At 30.5% G+C, this 20,159-nt stretch overlaps 3 protein-coding genes across 3 annotated transcripts; 1 reads left to right on the top strand and 2 right to left on the bottom strand.

Annotated features, from left to right (window-relative positions):
- Positions 1 to 321: 321 nt before the first annotated feature.
- LOC125813327 (2-methyl-6-phytyl-1,4-hydroquinone methyltransferase, chloroplastic-like) lies at positions 322 to 3,113 on the bottom strand. The gene is made up of 3 exons (XM_049492825.1): positions 2,459 to 3,113; positions 1,443 to 1,749; positions 322 to 697 (listed from the first exon to the last, which is right to left on the bottom strand). Exons 1-3 carry the CDS (start codon positions 3,013 to 3,015, stop codon positions 542 to 544), a joined length of 1,020 nt encoding a protein of 339 aa, XP_049348782.1. The 5' UTR covers positions 3,016 to 3,113; the 3' UTR covers positions 322 to 541.
- Positions 3,114 to 9,063: 5,950 nt separating this feature from the next.
- On the top strand, positions 9,064 to 12,139 carry LOC125813245 (ammonium transporter 2 member 5-like). The gene is made up of 4 exons (XM_049492738.1): positions 9,064 to 9,287; positions 9,744 to 10,219; positions 10,660 to 10,945; positions 11,598 to 12,139. Exons 1-4 carry the CDS (start codon positions 9,164 to 9,166, stop codon positions 12,137 to 12,139), a joined length of 1,428 nt encoding a protein of 475 aa, XP_049348695.1. The 5' UTR covers positions 9,064 to 9,163.
- A 699-nt stretch (positions 12,140 to 12,838) lies between these two features.
- Positions 12,839 to 17,770, bottom strand: LOC125813344 (beta-carotene isomerase D27, chloroplastic). Its single transcript, XM_049492848.1, has 7 exons — positions 17,542 to 17,770; positions 16,922 to 17,061; positions 14,881 to 14,973; positions 14,384 to 14,445; positions 13,901 to 14,007; positions 13,075 to 13,167; positions 12,839 to 12,926 (listed from the first exon to the last, which is right to left on the bottom strand). Exons 1-7 carry the CDS (start codon positions 17,768 to 17,770, stop codon positions 12,853 to 12,855), a joined length of 798 nt encoding a protein of 265 aa, XP_049348805.1. The 3' UTR covers positions 12,839 to 12,852.
- Positions 17,771 to 20,159: the final 2,389 nt, after the last annotated feature.

The raw sequence follows: 20,159 nt of genomic DNA, 5'->3' as shown, positions 1-20,159 counted from the left end.
CGATCAGTACAAGAGCAATATCCAGTTTTTGCATTTGTTCTTTTAAATCTTATACATATGTCTCTAGTAATAGATGGATAAATTAATCAAATTTTATGCTTCATAAAAGTATAGTTACACACAAGTACATATGGTATAAGCAACATTTGCAATATGTGAAAAAGATAAAATTCCAAGTTATATGGTATAAGCAACATTTTACAAGTGTTGTTCTTAAATAACCTTTTTTTTTTCGATTGTATGGGGTAGATTATATATATTTATGTAAAATATATAAGTTATATATAAAAACATGGTACTATTTTGAAGATATGGGAAGGATTTACCGCAAAACAAATAGTAGGAACAAACTCACCAGGTTCAGATAATAAAGGTTGGAAGTCATTTGAAAAGAGCTATAGGAAAGGAGTAGAGTCTACATTTGGAAAATTATATCGACGACCAAGCTAAGATGTCATTTGCGGAAAATTCTTGAAATGCTAACTAGAACCAGATGCAACGGTACAAGGATCAGCCAGTAATTAGTAAGTTGCTTGGTCTCTCACAGAGGTTCGCCTTTAGGAACAACCTGGTCTTTAATCCACATGTAAATAGGAACCAAAACATAGTATGTTGCTGCCGTTGCACCCAGAAGGAACCGCAGCATAAAGACAAATAGATTTATAGGTTTTGTCACGTCTTCTGCTTTTGGGCCAAGCTGCGATATTGCATACAACAAGGTAAATATAAGAGTGAACAAACTTGTAAAAACACTTTTTACCAACTATAAAAAGAAAAAGAGGCAAAGAACATGCTCTAGAATCCAGTGAGATAAGAGGAGATGCAGGAAAAGCCTAACATCCATTCAAAGTTCACTCCAAGGCAACCAATTAGAACTTGTAAATGGTGAACATATAGCTATTTGTTTTTAAGTCATGATGTTAGCTAGATCATCATCAGAAACGAAACTAGAATTTTGAGTTTATATAAAAGACATCTTATTGGGTTGGGTTCTAGATAAATTATTTATACATGTTAAGTGAATTTTTAAACACAAATACAAGGTATTGGCCAAAGCTAATACTGGGTTCTGTTGAACCCATAAACAGGCTTGTAGCTCCGTCCCTATCATCATCCCTTCTCTAAACGTATATTCCATCAAAATTCTTTCTTCAGCAGACTTCAGTTAATTGCTAAGAAGTTAAAGGTGCATTCTAACATTTTACGGCGATGTAATATGCTTGAGCAAATTCGGTTCCCTCATATATCATGGGGAACACAATGATAAACTTTATCAAGATGTTACAGACTGCTCACCCGAACAACTACCCCTTTCCCCAATAGAAGAAACAAGACAAAAAATACAATGTTAACAAAACCATCAGATCAGAAAAAAGTACATTATGTACTCCTGAATAAGTAATTTTGTTTAAGAGCATTGATTGAGGTACATGAGAAATTACCTGCAGTGGTGAATCCCCTGGTGTAGACTTAACACCAGTAACAGAACATCCCATGATAAGCCCATGCCTTCGAACTCCACGATACCATTTTGGGCCAATCTTCTTCAGTTGGACGTCTGTGAATCCTGCCTTCTCAAACCACTCTATGTATTCTTCCTCCTTAGGGAAGAGCATCCACACATCAGCAAAGAAACGAGACAACCAAAAGGTAGGGTGCACAGGACCGATTAAGCACGCCTTTCCTCCAGGTTTCAGAACCCTGTATGCCTCTCGGATTCCACGTTGTGGGTCCGGCCAGTATTCAATACTGAGAGGAAAAAGGTGATCAAGGAACTTTATTATGATGAATTCCAGAAAATCTTTTTTGCTTTTTCAATTAAAGAATGAAAATATCAAACTCAAATCAATGCACCTATCTACTGCCAAAAATATGTACTTATTAGTTCTGTGTAGAGTATCCATACAAATTATCCATGACTTATGAATACTACCTTACATATTGTCAATATAGATTTTTCTCATATTCTTTCACATGCATAGAGCTTTCCAACAGTTTATACCATCCAAAACAGGTCAAGAGGGGCAGAGAAGCACAAACCGCGCTTGAAAATGCCCATTACTCCTTCAAAAATCATCTAACAATCAATCTTGTTCAACCATTTGGAATATTAACATACAAGGACTGAACTTTGAGTCCAAATACGTGCAGATTCAAAATTAGCGGTACTCACTAAGACTAATGCTACTGCTAACACCATTCTATCAGATTAAGTTAGCTATAACATCCAAAACCCCAAATGCAATCTACTACTCCCTCCATTTCAATTTAATTTCAATTTTCCACTTCACGTCTAAGGCCACAAATGTAAACGCATTTTGGTACATTTTACATATCTTTAGTTTAAGACCACAGTATTCAAAAGTCTTATCAAAACCAGGCAAACAAATTGAAACGGAGTATACTCTAAGCAACTCGAAAGAACAGCCACAAAAATTAAAGAGGGAGCAACATAAACCTTCCAGCAGATACATATCTATCAGCATAGTCAGTTGAGAATGGGAGATCCTCAGCATCACCCTCAATTATCTTGCATTCCTTCAAAGGCTCCTTTTCCTTAGCCTTAGCTAGCTGATGAGGAGATTGGTCAAGAATTGTAACATTCTTGGCATCTACATGCTCAACTATACCCAATGTAGTGAAACCAGTGCCACCACCAACATCCACCACAGTCAAATTCCTGTCATTAAGATCAGCTGGTTCAAGTGCATCATCCCTCATATCTTCAGTCCAATGCCCAGGATTAATCACATGATCATACACAATAGATAAAAACCTATAAAACCAAAAAGCTTCTTGTTTGTGCTGTATGAATCTTGGCTGTGAAGCTGGCCTAGATTTTGAAATACTGCAAATTGGAGCTAGGGTTTTGATTTTACAACTGGTTCTTGATAAACCCAGCTTGGGAAATTGATTCCCATTGAAATCTGAACCAATAAAGCCTAACCCATTTGGGGAAACTCTATTACAAAGACTGAAACTTTGAGTTCCAGATATGAGTATTGAATTTGCCATAATTAGTTGAGCAAATGCAAGAAATGAAAGTCGTCAAAATCGAAGCTTTAATGGCTACAAAACTATTGAAAAGCCTAATTTAAGTCATAAATCAAGAACCCAATGGAGTTTGCTGTTGAAAAAGGGCAAAAGTTGATGGGCTTTTGTGACACACTCTAGCAATCCCTCCGCCCCATATTCGTTTATCACTTTTCATTTTAATCGACGCTTAAAAAATTATAAATATGAAGATAAATAATTACAAGGATAATATAGTAAAAATTTAATCAATATTTTCTTGATTTAGTAAAATAAACCACTGATATATAACGACTATATTTAGTGAGTATAATAATCAATTAATATAGGAAGAATGAAATATGATAAAATTTCAAATTTTAGAATTATCTAGTTAGCTATCAAAATAATAAATAAAATAAATACACTCATCAAGTCTAGTAAGTAACGCCTGAACTGACCAATGTGGAATAGACAATTCCTTGCTTCATCACTATCTATATCAAATTAATATTACCTCGATCTCATATTAGTTGACATATTATACTAAAAATAATTATCTCATATTAATTGATCACCTTATCAAATTGAGAAAACATTAAATTGATTTTTTTTTCTCATCTTACCCTTGCAATTAATTATTTTTTAAAGTATTCACACTTGTTTGAAAAGTTCTAAAGAAGTTCTTAAGAAGTGAATTGGTAAAACTATCCTCTTATTTATGATTTCTTAATATGCGTATAAAAAGAAAAGTGATCAACTAATATGAGACGGATAGAGTATATATTTTAGAAAAATTGGCGCACTCCATTTTAACGTATAAGTTAAAAAAATAAATAAGAATTTTAAATTAACAATGTATCGAATAAATAAAAATATCTTTTAATCTTATAATTTTAAACATGTAAATATTGAAATTAAAAAATTATGAAAAGAATTTTTTTTAACGGACTAAGAGAGTATTATTCAAGTGATATCGCTCCATTGTAGGTATTTTAGAGTAAAAAAACACCACTAATCCCTCTGTTTTAAAAAAAGACATACTTTTAAATCTGTCTAAGAAGAATGATTTCTTTTTTTAATACTTTAATTTCAACTTTTCTCGAGTCATATTTAAAGTCATAAAATTAAAAGATATTTTAATATATTTAACATAACTTTAGCTTAAGATTATGTGTCGGAGAGTAATATTTTTGAAGTTATGTTAGATAACACCACTTGATTGAAAAATTTCTCAGCTACTACCCTCGTGATCATGATGTATAACAAAAGTTTATGTAATATGAGCTTCTCTGGCTTATACATGTAAGCTATAAGTTAGGAATTTTAATTTATAATTTTTTGTTTATGTTTGTTATTTTGATTTAAAAATAAAAACATGTCCATATTTTTGCATTACTTGCGCATAGTCTATTGTTGTACCATACACAATATTATATATGTATTGTACATAAATGTATAAAGTTGTATAAACATGTATAGAAGTATATAAAAAGTGTTTATATAAATTTTTACTGTGTTATTTATCTTATACTAAGTAATGTTGCCCGTGCTATGCACGGGCACGGGCCCAATAATATAAATGGTATGTTTTGGGGCTAATAACGGAGATTTTGAAGCGATTGTTTGCATGGATAAAGGAATAAGTTTTTTTATCACAAACTTGTACTTTATTTGACGCTATTCAAGGCACAATAAGACTATCCACATACAACATTTTTGAAATATTTTATGTTGTCAATTATTATGATTTATAGTATTTTTACGATAGATTCACTTAAAGAATGAGTGGAATTTTTTGTATTTTTTTTCAAAACATATTTTATGTTGTCAATTATCATGATTTATAATATTTTTACGCATTTTTTAAATATAAAAAACCCAAAAAAAAATAAGACAAATAATTAAAATGGACCCAATATATGTTATTTTTGTTGTCTCAATTTATGTCACACAAATAAAATTTGGAGAGTCATCCAAATTTTAATTTTTTTTAAAAAAATGTTTTAAGTTATTAATTATTGTTATTTATAATATTTTGATGTAACTTTCAAATAGCCAACATTACTGGTCACTTTGTCCTAATTTATGTGATATGGATAAAAATACAAAATTAACCCTTTTAAAATGTCTTTCAGATATTTTAAGTTGTTAATTATTATTATTTATAATACTTTTTTGGTAATTTTAAAATGATATGTGTTATTTTTTCTGTCCTAATATATGTGAGCCTGAAAGAATTCTGAGAGTGAACCTATTTTATTATATAGCTTTTAAATATTTTAAATTGGTAATTATTCTAATTTTTAATGCTTTTTAAGTCATTTGTAAATGATATATGTTGCTTCCTTTGTCCCATTTTATATAGTATAAATAAAATTCCCGAAACCAACTAAATTTTTAATATATTTTTTAAAATATTTTAAATTATTAATTATTGCGATTTATAATATTAAAAAAAAAGTACAAAACTTGTATCAGCCTAAAAAATGACCACGATAATTCGAAGCCTACAGAAAGCAATATGGTTGTACGTAATTTTTAAATACTTAATATATATTACTCCACTTGTCTCAATGTATGTAGCATTGATAAAATTTCAAGATTCAATCAAATGTTGTTAATTGTTATCATTTATAATACATTTTACATAGTTTTCAATAATTTCACATTAAACAATACATATTACTACTTTTGTCTCATTTTATGTGACATTGATAGATTAATTTTAAGAATTAGTCAATTTATTTTTTCTGCTTTTGTAATAGATATTTTAAGTGGTCAAAATCACGATTTATTGTATTTTATACATAATTTTTAACGATAGATTAATTTCAAGAATTAATCGAATTTTTTTATATGTATTTATTTTTGAAATATTTTATGTTGTCAATTATCATGATTTATAGTATTTTTACGCAATTTTTAAATATAAAAAAAAATTAAGACAAATAAATTAAAATGGACGCAATATATGTTATTTTTGTTGTCTCAATTTATGTCACACAAATGAAATTTGAAGAGTCATCCAAATTTGCATTTTTTTAAAAAATGTTCTAAGTTATTAATTATTGTGATTTGTAATATTTTTATGTAACTTTCAAATAACTTACATTGCTGGTCACTTTGTCCTAATTTATGTGATATGGATAAACTTACAAAATTAACCCTTTTAAAATGTCTTTAAGATATTTTAAGTTGTTAATTATTATTATTTATAATACTTTTTTGGTAATTTTGAAATGATATATGTTATTTTTTCTGTCCCAATATATGTGACCCGGATAGAATTTTGAGAGTCAACCTATTTTATTATATATCTTTTAAATATTAAATATTTTAAGTCATTTGTAAATGATTTATTATATTATATTATTATATATATATATATATATATATATATATATTATATTTATTTCTACTATATAATAAAAGGGGTTTTATTATGATATTATATAATAGTAGAATATATATTATATAAACTCCCTTTTATTATATAGTAGAAATTACAATTACAAAATTAACCCTTTTAAAATGTCTTTAAGATATTTTAAGTTGTTAATTATTATTATTTATAATACTTTTTTGGTAATTTTAAAATGATAGCTGTTATTTTTTCTGTCCCAATATATGTGACCCGGATAGAATTTTGAGAGTCAACCTATTTTATTATATATCCTTTAAATATGAAATATTTTAAGTCATTTGTAAATGATTTATTATATTATATTATTATATATTATATAAACTCCCTTATAGTAGAAAAATAAATATATATTATATAGTAGAAAAAATGATTTATTATATTATATATTATATATTATATAGGGAGTTTATGATGGGACATTACAATGTCCCATCATAAACTCCCTCTTATATAATAAGAGAACTTATATAGTTATACAATATTGCTATAAAGCTATCTCATCAGGTAAAACATAACATATGTTCAATTTTCTCTTTAGTTTGTTGGTAATATGTCTTATTTAATAGATGTTATGCTATGAGTTCTTCTTAACTCAAGACTTGGTTCACCTCCGGTGGAGATCTCCTTTGATCCCTTCAATCCTATCCTAAATGAATTAAAAGTGTCGTTTTATTTTTTAATGAATAAAATGTATCTTATTAACCAAATAAGATTCATTATAGTTTCCAACATTTTTCTCTTTTTCTCTCTTGATTTCCTTTCACTGCTATCATCGAAAACACTTGACAATTATGATTTCCTTTCGCTATTATCAATAGAAACATTTAATAATTATAATTCACTTTCATTGTTATCAACAAAAAACACTTAACAATGAGAAATAAAAGAAAATCTAGCATATTTGTTAGGTATTTCATCAAAAAAAATACCAAATTATGTATTTTAGTACATCAACTCTTTTTTCCCTTTTCTAATTTTAATGCCAAATTGCTATGAATCTTTAGAGAAAGGATCGATTCACGGGCGATATATAAATCAGCTCGTTAAAGGGAAGTTGAAACCTTAGAATTCATTAAAAGAGAACTCTGATCTCTTCAGTTCTAAGGGAGACTGAAACTTTAGAGTTCAATGGAAGAAAGAACTCTAATCTCTTGCTTTTCTCCTGAAATATGACTTACTGATTTATTCACCTCTTTAAATAGGAGTCTTATTACATCAATAGGAAGTCTAATTCTTATGAAAGTAGGAGACCTAAATCCTATTCCAAACTAATAACTATAACTTAACATAATCCTTACGAAACATAAATCCTATTCTAGAATAATAAATAAAGCAACTAAAAATATAATTAAATACTTAATTTAAGGGCTTCCAACGCATTCACAATTTCGGGGCAATCATCCAGAAAATCTGGATCAGTATCAACTTATCCAATTCCAGCCCTAGCTTGAAGTTGACATTGATAAATTTTGACTCTATCAGTTTGCTGAAGCATGACTAATTCGTCCATCAGGTTTCAACTTTCATGAGGTCCAAATCTGCACATCCCTTTTTCAAGAAAAAAAAAGTACTATTGATGTTCATTGCCGTAGTTGAGTGCTTCAAATTCTTTATTTTAAAAAACCTATAATTCAAATGTATCCTTCAGATTTATTAATCTCCTATTCTTATTGAGAGATTTGGTATGATTTTTTTTTGTTTGTTGGGTGTGTGAAAACAATTATCAAAAAGAGTGATTTGTATCTACCATCTGCATTTCTTGTTCTGCTTTGCAAACGGATCAAATAGTTTTAAAAAAAATGCTTGAAACAAGAAAAAAAGGATCGAAAAGAAATAATATGATTAAAAAAAGGACCGAAGAGAAATAATATTAATCATAGTTAATATCAACTAGGTTAGCAAAATGAATCTAGTCCATTCAATTATTGAAGGGGCACATGTGTCAAATGTTAACTGTTTTTTTCAAATTCAGTCATTGCTTGGGAAAAAAATTGACTATCTGCTACAAAAATAAGAAGTTAAACCGGGTTAAAGAATTATATAATTAGACATATTTCATTATTATATATATTATTATTACTTATATTTTTAATATATTATATATTTATTACTAATTAAGATTTTTTTAATCATATATTGAGGTAAACATATTTACATACATGTATTTTTGCATTAGATACACTAAAATAGAGAGACGAGCGAAGATAGTGATGTATCCCAGATACATGTATTCGTATGTATATGGTGTGATTAACATGTATCTGGGATACCATATACAAAGGAGAGTGGCAGCGGAATGGGATTCGTGCAAAAACTAAAACGTATCTAAGTAATTAACTCCTAAATTAGTGGGATTTATGTAACTTTCCTTAATAATTTTATCTCAATATTCACTCAATTAAAAAAAAAATCTTAAAAATATGTGTTTTAATGCACCTTTTTATCTTACCAAACAACAAAACACTCAAAATAAGTATTAGTAGTAGGAGGGGTACGTCATAAAATTGCATCTCAGTTAGCTAAGAATTTCCTTGATTCAATTAGTAAGTATCGATTTAATTTATTCCTGTCACAATATAATTACTTTCTTTTTTAACTTTAGCGCTTGAATTATCCGCCTTATAACCATCAAGATTCATATAATGTATGTTATTAATCACGTCCACAAATTATATTATGTAATTGCAATCACTTAATCAACTAAATTAGTAGTACTAATTAAGAATGGCATACTTGTACTTGCCTAGAAATCATCAACCAGATGATTCAAATCCCCAATGGATGAACAAAGCTGACAATGCTTGGCAATTGACTTCAGCCACCCTTGTTGGCCTTCAAAGTGTTCCAGGTATATTAACACTCCTACCTCTGTACCTCATATAATATTTTGGCTCATGAAAAACAATCAAGCTAATGCGTGTTGAGACACTTGAATGGTTCTGATATCATGTTGAATTGTGCGATCATCTTATATCAAAATGTCTTATTAAACATATCATGTAAAAAGTTAGAATTAGACAGTTGTCAAAATAGAAAAGGGACATTTTTTTAGAACGGATTAAAAAGGAAAGTAAAACAAAGAAAATTGAAATGGAAGGAGTACTAAGTATGGGTTTTGGACGAATCCAGTAACTTTTGCTTAGATGGAAAATCATTGAATCTGTACAAATATTTAATTGTGAATCCAATAACTAAGACGAGGTATGGGTTCAAACCTAAGTTCTGAACCCATAAACTCCAAATTCTGGCTCAGGCCTCTGGAGCACACTTTCGATTACTTAATTATATTATGTCGCAATGACAGGTCTTGTCATCCTTTACGGTAGCATTGTGAAGAAGAAATGGGCTCTCAACTCGGCTTTGATGGCCCTTTACGCCTTTGCAGCAGTCCTTGTTTGTTGGGTTGGCTGGGGATACCAATTAGCCTTTGGTGACACATTAGTTCCATTTCTTGGAAAAACAAATATTGATGCATTGGAACAAAAGTTCCTAATGAGTCAAGCATTTGTTGGCAAGTTTCCAAATGCCTCAATGGTCTATTTTCAGTTTGTATTCGCGGCGATCACTTTGATTTTAATAGCTGGTGCCCTGCTCGGGAGGATGAATTTCATCGCGTGGATGTTGTTTGTTCCTCTTTGGCTTACTTTTTCATATACAGTGGGTGCATTTAGTATCTGGTGCCCTCAGGGTTGGCTGTTCAGGATGGGAGTTATTGACTATTCGGGAGGTTTTGTTATTCACCTCTCTTCTGGTGTTGCTGGTTTTACTGCTGCTTATTGGGTATGTATTTCAGTACTCTTGTACCTATTACTCTTATGTCGTAAAGTTAATTTTGAACCGGAGAATAACTCATACATTATGCCTATATGTCATCGGAAAATGAGAGCATTGAAGAATGCTAAATTTGCTCCTGGAATACAAAAAGTAAGTTGCCATAAGCATAAAATTATCATGTAAGTATAGTCATGTCAGCAACTCACGTTAGACGAGAGAAGGTGTCGCGTTGATGATATGTTAGACGAGTTGCTGGCGTGGCTAAGCTTACATGGTTATTTTATACTTGTGGCAGCGAAACAGAATTTTCTATGATATATATGCGTAAATGAGTTATTTTTCTGTTACAAAAATTATGTTTACGACTTTAATGCAACATCAATTTCTTATGCCTAATAACACTAGATACTATGAGATTCTAAAAGGATAAGGAAAAATGGATGTAGGTTGGACCAAGGGCACCTAGAGACAGGGAGAGGTTTCCACCAAATAACATATTGTTAATGTTGGCTGGTGCTGGCATTCTATGGATGGGATGGACAGGATTCAACGGCGGTGATCCATATGCAGCTAGCCTTGATGCATCCTTAGCCATCCTTAACACGCATGTTTGTGCTGCAATGAGCTTGCTAACTTGGCTAATGTTAGACATTCTCTTCTATGAAAAGCCTTCTGTAATTGGTGCTACCCAAGGAATGATCACTGGCTTAGTTTGCATTACTCCTGCAGCAGGTAACTAAAATAAGGTTTTAAGATGTGTAACATGTACCAAGTGCTAGCTTTTCTTGCAGTAGAACCTCAAGTCTCACCTATAAGAGGGGTGAATTTAGATTTTAAACGCCGTGATTGCACATCTTAATATAACATAGAGTACTTATTTTTTAAGTTCTTAATATATTTCTTTTCAGTATACGTATATATAGTTCAAGCTTGAGACAGCGGATGTACATGCATTCACTATTTATATTCTGGAGTCATAATACATAACGATCACTCAAACTTGGCCTCAGCTGGCAAGTAAACACTCCAATTTGGAGTATACACATCTAGACACCTTAACTCGCCTCCATTGTGTCAGTTGAACAATCCAGCTTACAAAATGATCATCTAGACACCTCCAAAGTTTGTGCATCATGTCAGCATCGGGTGTCCACGAGACATAGTGGAAACGAGTTGGAGTGTTTAGTTGTCAGTTGAGACCAAAGTTGAGGTAACTATTTCAAAGTTAGAGTGCTTACTTGCAAGATGAGGCCAGGTTTGAGTTTTTATTTATGTATTTTTTACGTATATACAGTAGATGTTGAACCCCCTATAGCCTTTTCGTGTGTTTACTTTCTATATTTTGAACCCCTTAGTGAAAATTCTGGCTCCGCCAATGAAACAGGGGTGGTGCAAGGTTGGGCAGCAGTACTAATGGGGTTAATGTCCGGATCCATTCCATGGTTCAGTATGATGTTCCTTCATAAAAAAATGTGGTTCCTTAAACAAGTAGACGACACCATGGCAGTGTTCCACACACACGCGGTAGCAGGAACCTTAGGCGCAATTCTGGCAGGTGTATTGGCAAATCCAAGACTCAGTCGCATCTTCTACATGGTTGATGATTGGCCAAAGTATATAGGCCTTGCTTATGGCATTCAAAGTGGAAAGTACAATGCAGGGCTCAGGCAATTATGGGTACAATTGATAGGTATCGGATTTGTTTTCATTTGGAATGTCGTTAGCACTAGTGTGATTTGCTTATTAATTAGGATAGTGGTTCCTTTGAGGATGACAGAGGAAGAGGTCAGTGAGGGAGATAACGCGGTACATGGAGAAGAAGCATATGCATTGTGGGGTGATGGAGAGAAATTTGACAACTCAAAGCTCCAGTTAGTTCATGAAATTGAAGAACCTCAGTTGTCTAAAAGTGGCTATGGACTTTGATTGTACTGAATCTGGTGCTGTTGTTGTTGCAACACTTCAAAATATTTGTCAAAGTTTAATAATTCTCAAGCCTTTTTTCTCTTGTAAGGTGTCTTAGCAACATTATATCATTCTGGACAGTTTTTTTTCATTGTTATTACTGTCTTCGATCCATATTATCTGGACATTTAATAGCCTTATTCAGCAAGCAACTGGAGACGTAGTATCCAACCTTACTCTTAATCTATAATCGTTTCATTTGCGAATTAATTGGCTTCATGTTGCAGATTGTGAGGTTATAGCTCAGATTATGACATGAAGGACGTGACTTATGAGTTGTTTTTGAGACAAATCACTCATAAGACTAATATATAACCACATCTAAGTGTTGAAGAAAATTGTTTGAATCACACTTGTGCAACTTCAATATGTTGAAGCATTCTTTTATTAAGTAATTTTGTGGTGGTTGGATTTCTTGTATGGTCGCTCAACTAATAGTGTTATTATCTGAGAAAGTTGATTTCAATTTTTTCAACTAAGAATATTAAGTTTTCACATTTCTTCAAACAATATTTAGAAATTTATCTGTTAGCATTCTTATGCATCAGGTTTATTTATGCAAATCAATTCCTGTGAATTACACCTCTTTCAAAAGTACCAATGCTTTTAACATATACTCATAATGTTAAGAGTATTTCATCTTTCAAATCGAAAGGATATATGAACACGACGCGTTATGAAATCTCCAGATGATCTTTCTTCTTCATTTGGCTGTTGCAATCTGTTTGGTGTTTATTGTTTAATTTGCCTGCATGAATTTTATAGAAGAACATAAGTAACATACTCAGGCATGACAACATAATGTTGTATAATATTATAAATTGAGATACGTAGCGTAATATGTTTTTCTGAAAGCTAATTAAAAAAATTGCAATTATGGTAGATGAAAAAGTTACATAGTTTGTAGCAAGGTTGCATAAATGCTGGATCTGTATCTGGTGGAGGAGGATCCTGCCCAAATATCATTTCACAGCTCATATCATCAAAGTCTGCAAAATAGAGGTGTCAACATCATTTTATATGTAGAATTTGCTTATTTTCTTTCTTACTATATGATTGGATGTGGAGAAAAGAAGTGCATGAACTATTATTTTTTCTAAAATTGAAAAATAAATCACTTAATGGACAGAGTATCAAGAAGCACTATGATTCATATCAAATGTGTTGTCTCAAGCACAAAGAAGTTGGATCAACTATACGAATATTTAATGTCATGTCGGCCTGTTTAAGTCTGATCTATGTGAACTTGCTCATATTGTTGATCTTAAGGTCGAATAATGTAGGAGGGTGTTGTAATAGGTTGACAGTCAATTAAGATGTACCCTCGCAATACAAAATAGGTTAGGGTTTTTGTTCATATAAAAATAGAAATTGTGAAGTGCTTTATGCTAACTTTTTTCAATAGCAGTATGATTGATCCTTTTCAATATTGCACCTTTAGTGGCATCAAGGTGGGACCTCCCATTGAAGTGATTTGTAATATCCTCCAACTTCTAGTGCAAGTATTATTAGGAGAGCTATGTTGCTCGTATTCTTCAAATATATATGTTGTTACACCAGTGTCAGATTCTTCAAAAAGTATTCAATATCTGATAAGTAACTCATTTTCTTTTCAACTATCAATATGAAATTTTGTTCGTACAAACAACGCATTAGGCACAACTACATAATGGAAATTTTTAGAGTAGTGTGTATTAGTATTTGGTATAAGTTTATACTTACTTGGCACCATGTTCACTGACATTCCTAATGTATCCTTGATGAATAATTGAGAAGGCATCTTACAAAGATTAGTGCACATTCCCACACAATTTGTTTCCTCCAATAACCTACAAAAGTATATTGTGAAAATGGAAAAGGTTTGGGAATTAATTTTAAAATACTTCATCCTTGGCCATCATCATGACAATAGACAATCTCAAAGAAGCAAAATTCCACTAGAATTTTTTCTTTGAACTTTTAGTTGAGTAGTCAACATTGTCCAAAATATTGGATAGGTTTTTGGACAATATTTGAATTGAAGTTCTTCTCTTTGTTAATAGAGCTTCGAAAAATTAACCAACACCGATTGTGGTGGAGTGACAAGTACTCCTTCAATTTACCCCAATGTGAGATTTTTCGGCACAAATTCAGATTTAGTTAAACTTTAATGTGAGTACCAGACACCAAATGAAGAAAAAAACGAGTTTCGGAAAATTAAAATACCTGCATTTTTTTATGTGGACCACATTGTTCTCTTTTCTCCCGTTAAACTCAGACTCTTTCACCTAGAAGCATAAGAATATTGTTAAAAATCTTGGTCACTACCATTTGACTTGAGTGTTATGTCATTGCATATGTAAAAATCAAGAATGTATCATGTGTGACATGATACAATTTATGTGTGGACGGTGCAAGAGTCAAATGACTTTAATTTGGTAATAACTTTTTATATATATAAAAATTGAGATTCTTATTTAGAAAGATATATGATTCTCTCTGTCCATTTAAGTTAATGTGCTTATTAAAAATAATAAATTTCAAAATAATTGTTAGTTAGTTAAGGGAAAAGGCTCAAATATGTCATTATTTAAAAATTTGGCTCATTTATGTCATTTTCATTTGAGAAAAGGCCCATATAGATATTATTCGTTAACTCATTACACTATATACGACTTATATGTAGATCAATTCGTGTAATATTTATAATTGAAAAGAAGTACCTCACAAGGTCCAACTAGCCAAGGGAAGAAGATCGTGGTGAAAATAGCGCAATACTCCCTTGCCCACTTAGATTCCGGTAGTAGCATCTTCACCTGTTCGAATATCAAGAAGAAATCATACGAAGAAGTTAAAAGGAAATTTAGTAACACTATATTACATATGAATAAAATTTTATAGTGTGATTTTTAATAAAGAGGATTTGAATGGACCTTTTGTGTCTCTCTAGACTCTAGCTTTGTCCCACCTCCATTTCAATTTATGTAAAACAAGAAATTTCGAAAAAAACTTATAACTATGTATACAAATGTTATGACATATATATCTATGATCACATATTGTTCACATATTGAACTATCATGAACTCATAATAAAATTATTGGATGTTTACAAAATCTTCCTCAACTATTATTAACTTATATTACAATACCTTCTAGAGCAATATAACATTTTACGTGAACATCACACACATATTGTTAAGGCATAATACATAAATATGACCCTTAATTTGGCGTCAGTTTGCAACTATGACCCTTAACTTTGGATGTGCACAAGTAGGCACTTAAACTTGTATAAAATTGAACAAGTAGACACACGTGTCCTACATGGCATGATACACGTAAGACGCCACGTAGGACACAAAATTTCCATGTAGGGTGCCATGTAGGACGAATGTGTCAATTTGTTCAATTTTATACGAGTTTAAGTGTCTACTTGTGCACATCTAAAGTTAAGGGTCATAGTTATCAACTGACGCCAAATTAAGGTTCATGTTTATGTATTATGCCTATTATTAATGATCATTCAAAGCTACACCTGGATTATTTTTAAGCATCACCAACATGTCATCCCTAGTCATCAATACAAAAAATGTATATATTAGATAAGTATATAATAATTACTGAATTGTTGAAGATAAAGCAACTTGCGTTATATGCTCTTTCTGTACTCTTTATCGTTCTACATAATAATTTAATTAGTACGTTTTGTCTTTAAATATAGACGGACCATTAATCAGTGCTTGCCTTTTAATAATATAAAATATAAAATATAGTACTTATAAAAAATAAAAAATAAAGGGGGGGGGGGGGGGGGGGGGGTTAATTTATAGTTGGAAGTGCAATTGAATAATATTATAAGTTAATAACAAGAAAGGATGACAAAACCAAACTTTTATTCTACTTCCTAAATATTGACGTGCATGCTATCGTCCTCCCTATAGAGGCGGAAATTTTAATAAGGAGTTTTAATATATTTTAATTTATGATTTCAAATAATTTCTGAATTAATTTTACTATTATTAGGAGATTCAGAAGCTTATATATATAGGGGAGAAATTATTTTTATTTTATTTACGTAATATAGTTTATTATTTACGTGTTCATGTTATAACACATGTTGTTGTAATTGTTACCTTCTCGAATATTAAGTATTAACTCTAATTAGATTAAAAATTATCTCAATTGAGTATATGATAAAATGTTTTGGATAATTTGCTGATAAAATTGTCTCAATTGAATATATGATTGGGATAATTTGCTGATAGGCACATAAAATATAAGAAAAGGCTTAAAAATGAGTTCACCTATCAAAAAAGTTTTGTGAATATCTAGTTTAGATATAAAATTCACAAAGCAGTAATACTATAGTGGTGATATTAACCAATTCACCCAGGTTTTTTTTCACGTGTTCACACGTAAAATGTTATATTGCTCTAGAGGGTATTTTAATATAAGTTAATGATAATTCAGGAATAGTTCTGTGAACACCTAATAATTTAATATGAATTCGTGATAGTTTAGAAAAAATATGTGAACAATAATTTAATTTTCTTTTAACCTACTTATTCATAAAAGATTGTGATTTAAAACACGTTAAAAATAAGAAAAAGACAACGAGTAAACATATCTTTTAACACATACTAACATTATAATATACTATTAAATTAATATTTTAACATGTTGTTATAGGTAATCAGAGTATGCAATGAAATCAGAAATTATTTGAAGAAAAAAAGTTAAGAGGATATGAAGCTGAACTTGCCAGGGAAAGAATAGGCTTAGGGAATGCCCTTTGAAGAGATTCAATAACAATATTTGCTTGATGTGTTGAATTAAAATTCACATATACCACCCTTGCAGCCTCCACAAAGCCTTCATAGCCACTTTTCTTGTTTCTTAATCCTAAAATTAAGAGCATAAAATTAATATTATAAACAAATAAATAAGAGAAAGATTGAATTGGTACCTTTTAATTAGAGTTGATTTCTTGAATCGTCGCCCAACTAATTAATACAGAAAGTCGTCTTTTTTGGTTGAAAAAAAAAGTTGACTTTATGAAATAATAACTATAAGTTGAGTGACGGTTGAGAAATCAACTCATTTTAATTAAGTGTGATGAGAAAGAGAGATATTTAAATATTTATCTCTGGTTTAAATTTGACATGAAATTTTAAACAAAAATAAAAAAATTGAATCATGTGATTTTAAATTAAAGATATGTAGAAGGTACTAAAATATTTTTAAATCTTATTATGATTTTAAACATGTCATATGGAAAGTTATAAATAAAGAGTCGCAGAAAAAGAAAAGAAATATTATTTTTTGAAACAGACTAAAAAGGAGAGCAGGACAAACAAATTAAAACGGAGAATATATAATTACCTGTGGTAGCTTGTATACTTTGAGAGAGATGATTAATAGCAAGATGATCAAACCAATTATCTTTATAAACATGATAATTACTACTATCATTATTGTGAGGTGGTTTTGTTAACACACAACATGTTGATGGATATGCTAATTTATTGTACTTATAATATGTATTGATCTTTATATTTCTCATGGAAACTTTTGAAAAGCTTTGGTAAGATAGAACAAGATTTGCCTCCATATGTGAGAGAAAGAGAATAATTATATATGAAAGAGTATTAGTAGAAGAAATAATATATAGACTCCATACTAATTGTGGACAGATTTATTTATATTATAATTAATTATGAGGGGAGAAGTAATTAATTAAGTAGTGTACCATTGTAGAAAACAAACAAAAGAGAATGAAAGAGTATATTAGGCAAAGTCTAAATCTTGATACCTTAAGTGATCAATTAGAAATATTAAATTTATATAATAAGATGATTACATCATGAAACCAAGTTATTAATATATAATAAAGTTTATAAGTAACTTAATTAATTAAGATCGATGCATCCTATTTAAATTCTTTAACATACTTTTTCTTTGGAAGAAAAAAAAAAAGACAAAAGGAGAAGTCGGCAAGAAGATGCCCTTTGCAATTTTTACTTCTTCTATTCATCTTTTTTTTTTCTCCTTTTTCTTTGAGTGGAAGACATAATATTCATCATAATTAATATAATCCACATATTTTGTGTCAACCAGCAGTTGATCAACAAAATGAAAGGATTAATTTTTCCATTCGGAGAAAGGATGTAATCTGAATAACACATGTTCACATTGAATACGATGTAATTTGAGCATTATGTGTTTATATTGAATTATTATTATTTTCGAAATGTTCATATTGAATAGTTGTTACCATCGTATAAAGGCAATAACATCTTTTTACAGTTGAAATTTTTTAAAAAAGACATAATACCTTTCATTTAATCTAAGCTTTTCCAACTTCTACATTAAGGTAATGTGTGTGTTTGGTATGAAGGAAAATGTTTTTCTGGAAAACAAGTTGATTTTTGATTTATTTTCTCATGTTTGGTTGGTGAGTAGAAAATATTTTCCGGAAAAGATTTTTAGTGTTTGATTTATGAATGAAAAATATTTTTGAGAAATATCTTTTATTTTTACTAGAGTAAAAAATAATTTTTGAAATTGAAAATATTTTTTAAAAAGAAACTTAAATTTTTTTTGGGGGTGGGGGTGTCGAGGGTAGGGGTGAAAAAATGAAATTTTGAAATTGAAAATACTTTTTAAAAACAAACTTAATTATTTATTTTTGGGGGGAGGGGGGGCTGGTTGGGGTGGGTGCGTGGGGGCTGGATAGGAGGTGGGTGGGGGTCAAGGGTAGGGTGAAAAAATGAATTTTTGAAGTTGAAAATATTTTTTAAAAAACAAACTTAAAGATTTTTTTGGGGGGTGGGTGGGGAGGTCGAGGGTAGGGTGAAAATATAAATTTTTGAAGTTGAAAATATTTTTTAAAAACAAACTTATATTATTTTTTTTGGGGGTAGGGGTGGCGAGTAGGGGGTGGGTGGGTGGGTTGGGGGCGAGTATAGGGGTAAAAAAATAAAATTTTGAAGTAAAAAATATTTTTTAAAAACAAACTCAATTTATTTTTATTTTTTTTTTGGGGGGGGGGGGGGGGGGCGGGGCCGGGGAGGAGGGTAGGTGATCGAGGATCAGGATGAAAAAATAAAAATTTGAAGTTGAAAATATTTTTTAAAAACAAATTTAATTTTTTTTCTTTTTGAAGGGGGTTGGGGGGGTTGATAGGGGGCTGATTGGGGTTAGTAGGTGGAGGGTAAAAAAATTGAAATTAGAAATATCTTTTAAAAATAATTTTTAATATTTTTTTTGGGAGGGGGTGGGTAGGGGTGAGGGTGGGGTAAAAAAATTTTGAATTTAAAAACAAGCTTTAAAATTATTATTTTTTTTGGAGGGGGGATGGTTGGGGGTTGGTTTGAGGGTAGTGACAAAATAAATTGATTTTTCAACAAAAAATTAATTGTAATTTGAAGTTGGAAGAGAGTTTTGAAAAATGTTTTCCTTAAATTTGAGGAAAATGAGTTGATTTAAAAAACATTTAACACAACCAAACATGAGAAAATTGGAAAACATTTTCCAAAAAATGTTTTCTTCATACCAAACACACCCTAAATCTAGATTAAGTCGTGTGATTTGTTTCATTTGGATAGGTTCATTGTTATTTAGTGGAGGATAAATAGTGAAGTCCACCTGCAAAGAGTAATTATAACTAAACTTAAGACACTAGAATTGAGCTTTATTAATAAGATCGACAAAAGGTTTAATCCACTTTATCAATATCACTTGTCATGATCTGTATAATGCTATTTCAATTAGAACTTACCTATATATTTTTAAACTAGTTGCTAATCAGTAGTGTACAGTGCTAGAAATATTAGTTATGAATGAACCATCAACTCAATATCCTTCCACAAGATGATAGCTGCATGTAAAGAGTAGATGCTCAATGTTTTCTTCTTATGAAATTCTACAACATGAGCACTTGTTTGGTTTAGCAATCCTAGCATCAAAAGGTATTTTGTCCTTCAATGCTCTCCATACTA

Source organism: Solanum verrucosum, unplaced genomic scaffold (genome assembly GCF_900185275.1).
Source record: "Solanum verrucosum unplaced genomic scaffold, falcon-dt-bn FXZP01000235.1, whole genome shotgun sequence".
Lineage (NCBI taxonomy): Eukaryota > Viridiplantae > Streptophyta > Magnoliopsida > Solanales > Solanaceae > Solanum > Solanum verrucosum.
This window is presented reverse-complemented; position numbering and strand designations above follow the sequence as displayed.